At 39.7% G+C, this 6,000-nt stretch overlaps 1 protein-coding gene across 1 annotated transcript in view; it reads left to right on the forward strand.

The window, feature by feature from the left end:
* The window catches only part of LOC136867448 (venom acid phosphatase Acph-1), a 171,744-nt gene extending 168,865 nt beyond the window's left edge, over window positions 1–2,879 (forward strand). The window contains exon 7 of the mRNA XM_067144655.2: window positions 1,488–2,879. Coding sequence (XP_067000756.2) covers window positions 1,488–1,667 — 180 coding nt within the window. The 3' untranslated portion in view covers window positions 1,668–2,879. The remainder of the gene's footprint in view (window positions 1–1,487) is intronic.
* Window positions 2,880–6,000: the final 3,121 nt, after the last annotated feature.

Here is a 6,000-nt window from a genome sequence, read left to right on the forward strand (position 1 = left end):
TACAATGTGGAACGAAATTACATGATAATTAAAACTTCAAAATTGATCCACTGACTAGAATGTAAAACGAATGATGATGAAACGACCATGAATACACTTAACATACGATTTTTTAAAATGTATGTTTCAACAATGAACATGAACAATGGTGTACTTAACTACTATGGATAGTTGTTTCTGTGCACCTTGTAACCATAACCACTTAGCGCGTCAAGTAAATCGCGTGTCTCGGTAGCGTAAGTACAGAACTATACTAAAACCGAACCTTACAGGACAGAGGATGGGACAAAGAAGGTGGTGTGTTTCGCCAGGTACAGTAGTACCTTGAGTGGGGGAGTACAGGCTGTACTTCCTGTCAGCTCGTTATGCGTGCATCTCTTGAGTTTGTTGTAAACACTTGTTTGTTTGGTAGTCACTATAAAATAACATAGGCTTATTCGGAGAAGAAACGACAGTCATTCTTGAAAAGAAATCGTCGACTACTGTGACGTAATCCTTATTGACGCAACTAAGGAACAACGATGAAACTGCAGTAAGCTTTTAACTGTTGCCTCAGATTCATTTTCAACTTGAGCTATCATTTACATACAGCGCCTTACTATCAATAACTTTTCTGGCTAAAACCTGATAAAAGACGTTAATATCACATCCTTGTATTAATACATAACTTCCATGGCTAAATGGTTAGCGTGCTGGCCCTTGGTCACAGGGGACCCGGGTTCGATTCCAGGCAGGCTCGAGAATGTAACCATAATTGGTTAATTCCCCTGACACGGGGGATGGCTGTTTGTGTCGTCTTCATCATCGTTTCATCCACATCACGACGCGCACGTCGCCTACGGACTTTAAATCAAAAGACCGCGGCAAGCCGAACTCGTCCTCGGACACTCCCGGCACTAAAAGCCATACGCCATTTCATTTCATGACTTCGTAAATAGCAACTCACCTCGGTACATTTCCTCTAAATTTTACTTTCACTACTCATTTCGTAACTGCAATACTCGCACTGGATCTACTCTTGCAATTCCTCTTCACCATTCATCTATGTACTGTAACCGATTCCAGACTTTGGAATTCCTTACCAGTCAGTGTCAGGGACAGTGGCTCATTAACTGAATTCAAGAAATCTTGCCAAAATTACCTGTTGAAAGCTACCAATTGACGTGTGCTCTGTATAGCGGAGTGAGTGAATGATGATAAACTGTGTTTCTCTGGTATTGTAGACTTAGTAGATTATTGTGTAATATGTGCATTTATTTTGTGTGCGCGTTAGTTCGAGCAATATTATTTCATATTAATTAAGGTGCTGTATACTATATTAATTCTTTTATACATATCAATGAGAGTGAGAGCGTATGTGTTAGTATTATGTAACTCTGTTAGAAAAGAACTGTAAATGTGGTTAAGTGTAAGAGAGGGCCAGGTGTCCTAAATTCACCATTTGAAAGAAGATAAATAACCTTATTTTGCATTTTTTTTCTTTTCAGATATTTCTGCGCAATTCCACTTCCCATGATCCGTACAGTCTTACTGTCCCAGACTGTGAAAACTTCTGCCCCTTCTCTCAATTTGTGGACCTTGTCAAGGACGTTATTCCAGAAGATCTGGACACATTTTGCGAAGTGGATGACCCGAACTACGTCCCGCCTCCACCACCACCTCCTTAGAGTTTCAGGCTTCTAATGGCGTGATGTATTACTATTATTGTTCCCTTTGGTGCTTATGTCCGCCTGTATTTTATGTTCCTCAGTCTTTGTAAGAATTGTGCGAGGAAATGAATGTAGTGTGTGACAAATTGTGCCCGGATGTGGATGAAATGTCATCTTTTTACTGAGTAGTCAGCTGCAATGCTCCAACACAGGTCCTCTCAGCGTGCATGTACCGGTGCATTGCGCGGCGCAAGGTGCATAAGACGACTTTGCTAGGTTGATCAGAGTGCAGATCCCCCACTCCTCAACAATGAGCAATAGCGCTGTGTCTCCATTTCCCTACGCCTGTCTCTCTCGCTCCGCCTGTTCCCCCTTTTCCACTCGCTCTGCAGCGCTTCATCATCCGAGCGAGTTGAGCCGAGCTTGGCCGAGTCGCCCCGAGATAAAACGCTGGTCTGAACGAAGCCGAGTCGAACCGATGCACTGTGCACAGAACCTCTGCGCCTCGCTTTGCACGCGTCAGATTGTGGGCGTTTGAGAGGCCCTGCTCCAATATATATAAACTCTGTTCATGGTACCTCGATCACAAATATATCCTTTTTATTTTGCATTATGTTTGCATTTTGAAAAATATTTTAAAAGTATTTTCGTAGATTTCGAAATAAATTTCGGTCATATCTTGGAGATTGTCTCTTTATCATTTTATCCCGTTTATCATATTACCAGGTTATTTTATGACATTACGTCTGAAAGCCTTAGACTAGTATCGCAAATATTGAAATAAAACATTTCAATATAATATTAAGTACCCTTATTTTGTTCTTTGACTCTTTGTTTCTGAATCATATCTATATTCTGCATTTTGTAGAAATTAATTTCTCAAGTTGTTTCTTACAAACTTTTCAAACTGTTTCTTCTTTCAGCCAATATTCATTGTTTTGTGTATTCTTTGTCTTCGAGCACCCTCCAAGCAAAAGGCCTATGCAGTGTACTTAGTAAGTTTGTGTCTAACCTATTATTTTCTGAAGAGTTTTTAAACACTAATTTTTAAGATCACCTTTAACATTTTATCATGCATTTTCTTAATTATTAGGTCAGTTAATAAAGTCATTTTAACGTTTCTAAGTGCATTATTAATATTCTTTACGTCGTCAACATCCGGGCCTTAGTGATAAGTAACATGCTCCGTCCAAAATCAATAAATAAATGATTACATTGTTTCTTACGGAATATTTTTTGTATTGTGTTAATTTTATATCATCCTTCTTCTTGATTTGTATCCTTGCTTCAGTTATCGTTCTATTTAGTATCAAAAGTAAGTAAAACTAAATTCATGAATGAATAGAATAGAATAGAATAGAATAGAATAGAATAGAATAGAATAGAATAGAATAGAATAGAATAGAATAGAATAGAATAGAATAGACATCTCTTCTCTCTCAATCACGTCCCCATGTGGGTGGGAGCGATAGAATAACACCCACGGTATCCCTTGCCTGTCATAAGAGGTGACTAGAAGAGGCCGCAGATGATCTGAACTTGGGAGCGTGGGTTGGCGACCATGGGGCCCTAGCTGAGCCCTGGCATTGCTTGCACTTACTTGTGCCAGGCTCCTCACTTTCATCTATCGTATCCGACCTTCCTTGGTCAACTCTTGTTCTTTCCGACCCCAGCGGTATTAGAGCACTCGAGGCCGAGGGAGTCTTTCATTTTCACGTCCTCCGTGGCTCTTCTTATTCTTTTGGCGATACCTTCATTTTTTGAAATGTCGGACATCCTCCATTTTCCTTCTGATTAGTATTAGTAAAGATAGTTTTCCGTGGTTTCCCATTTTCACACCTGTAGCTTACTGTACCCTACTGTAGCTTAATTAAGGCCACGGCCGATTCTCCCTACTCCTAGGCCTTTCCTATCCCATCGTCGCCGTAAGACCTATCTGTGTTGGTGCAACGTAAAGCAAGTTGGAGAAGTGTTACTAGAGGATGGTTGCCCAGTTATACTCCCTCTTTAAACAGTAATCACCACCACCACCAGCACCTTCTCGACCACGTACTACGCGAGTATCTAAATCTCAACCATTAACCACGACAACCTGCCAATAAAGGAATGAGTGCACGTCGTATTCTGGAATTATCCCCTGGCGCGAAGCCTTGTAAGTGGTGGTGGTGGTGATTATTCTTTTAAGAGGAAGTACAACTGGGCAACCATCTATATATATAAAATAAGAGTTTTGTCTGTACATTGCTCAGAATTTGAAAACAATGGTATTTCTGTATCGGTTATGTCCACAGTAACAAGAAAATGCATGTTTTACTTTTCCGTAATTTCTGTCTGTCTGTCTGTCTGTCTGTCTGTCTGTCTGTCTGTCTGTCTGTCTGTCTGTCTGTCTGTCTGTCTGTCTGTCTGTCTGTCTGTACACGCATCACGAGAAAACGGCTGAAGAGAATTGTATGAAAATCGGAATGTAAAGTCGGGTGATGAACCGCTACAATCTAGGCTATAAGTTATTTTAATCACGCTGAGTGAAATGGTAGTTTAGGGGAAGGCCTGAAATTTAATTCTCAAATATTTATGTTATTAGTGGTCGTGTCTTAATGACAACCGCTTGACAAAGATGGAAAATAAGTCGCTACAATATAGGCTATACACGCTGAGAAAAATGGTAGTTTAGGGGAAGGCCTAAAATTTAATTGTCAAATATTTATTTTATTATGGTGGTATCTTCCCGAAAATTGGTATGCAAAGTCGGGAAATAGGTCGCTGTAATCTAGGCTATCAATAATGTTATTCGCACTGAGTGAAATGGTAGTTTAGGGGAAGGCCTGAAATGTAATCTATATATATAAAATAAGAGTTTTGTCTGTACATTGCTCAGAATTTGAAAAGAATGATATTTCTGTATCGGTCATGTCCACAGTAACAAGTAAATGCAGTTTTTACTTTTCCGTAATTTCTGTCTATCCGTCTGTCTGTCTGTCTGTCTGTCTGTCTGTCTGTCTGTCTGTCTGTCTGTCTGTCTGTCTGTCTGTCTGTCTGTCTGTCTGTCTGTCTGTCTGTCTGTCTGTCTGTCTGTCTGTCTGTCTGTCTGTATGTACACGCATCGCGAGAAAACGGCTGAAGAGAATTTAATAAAAATCGGTATGTAGAGTCGGGGGGTGAACCGCTACAATCTAATCTATAAATTATTTTATTAACGCCGAGTGAAATGGTAGTTTAGGGGAGGGCCTAAAATTCAATTCTCAAATATTTATATTATTAGTGGTCATAGAATTAAATTTCTGATCATTTACGTCTTATGCATTTTTACCGTACCGGCTATGATAACACAGATATTCATGAATTTGGATTTGTGTTGCTAAGTCCATATCAACGCCGAGCCCCGACAAAATGCGTAAACAGAATTCAATGAAAATCGGTATATAGAGTCTGGGAATAAGAAACTACAGTTTAAGCTATAAACAATGTTATTCACCCTGGGCGAAATGGTAGTTTAGGGGAAGGCACCTAAAATTTAATTTTTAAATACCTATGTTCTTGGTCCTATGGAAAAGTACTGCATAACAAAAGTTATAGAGAATACAATTTCCGATCATTTATGTTTTATTCAGTTTTACCGTACCGACTATGATAAGAGTGGTATTTCAGAACCGGAAGACAATTAATAATGTGAAGGCCTACAATATCGAAAGCGCGTAACATAGATCAACAATAACATTACACTGACCGTTGTTTGTTGTAATGTTCTTTGTCTCTTATGCTGCCGCTCAACTCCGATAGATGGGATTACTGCTGCGTACCGAGTATAACAGCCTAACTGAATATTGGCGGGAAATAGCTGAGGAGTTAGATAACATTCTTCTTTAGCATGCCAATCCTCTGGTTCATACATTTTCTGATACTGCTGGTACGTAAGAGACTGGTTCATCATAGTATGCCAGCTATTCGATACCTACTCTGACGCGCTGTTTTGAATGAGCAGCGTGCGCACTTAAGTCAGAGGCTCAGTTAGTAGTAGTAGGAGTAGTAGTACGAACTGGTCTGGAATTACAATTTAGGCCTATTCCAAATCATAGTACCACAATTCACTAAATAACTCAAAATTCAACCTTGAAAAGAGCCGTTTCTTAAGAAAAGCTTCTTCCTCTTCACTTTTATTAAATCTACATTAATTTTATTCCAAATTAGCAGCGAAGATGTGGTTTCTTCTCTGGCTTGGAGGGAAAATTGCCTCCAAGTCAGATAGTTCTTTCCCCAGCCAGTGTGGTGAATTGAGATTTCCCGACTCATCGGGTACTCCCAGGAAACAGATAAGTAAACGGGCATAGTTTTTTCCCTGGGACTATCCACTATT

This window comes from Anabrus simplex, chromosome 3 (assembly GCF_040414725.1).
Source record: "Anabrus simplex isolate iqAnaSimp1 chromosome 3, ASM4041472v1, whole genome shotgun sequence".
Classification (NCBI taxonomy): Eukaryota; Metazoa; Arthropoda; class Insecta; order Orthoptera; family Tettigoniidae; genus Anabrus; species Anabrus simplex.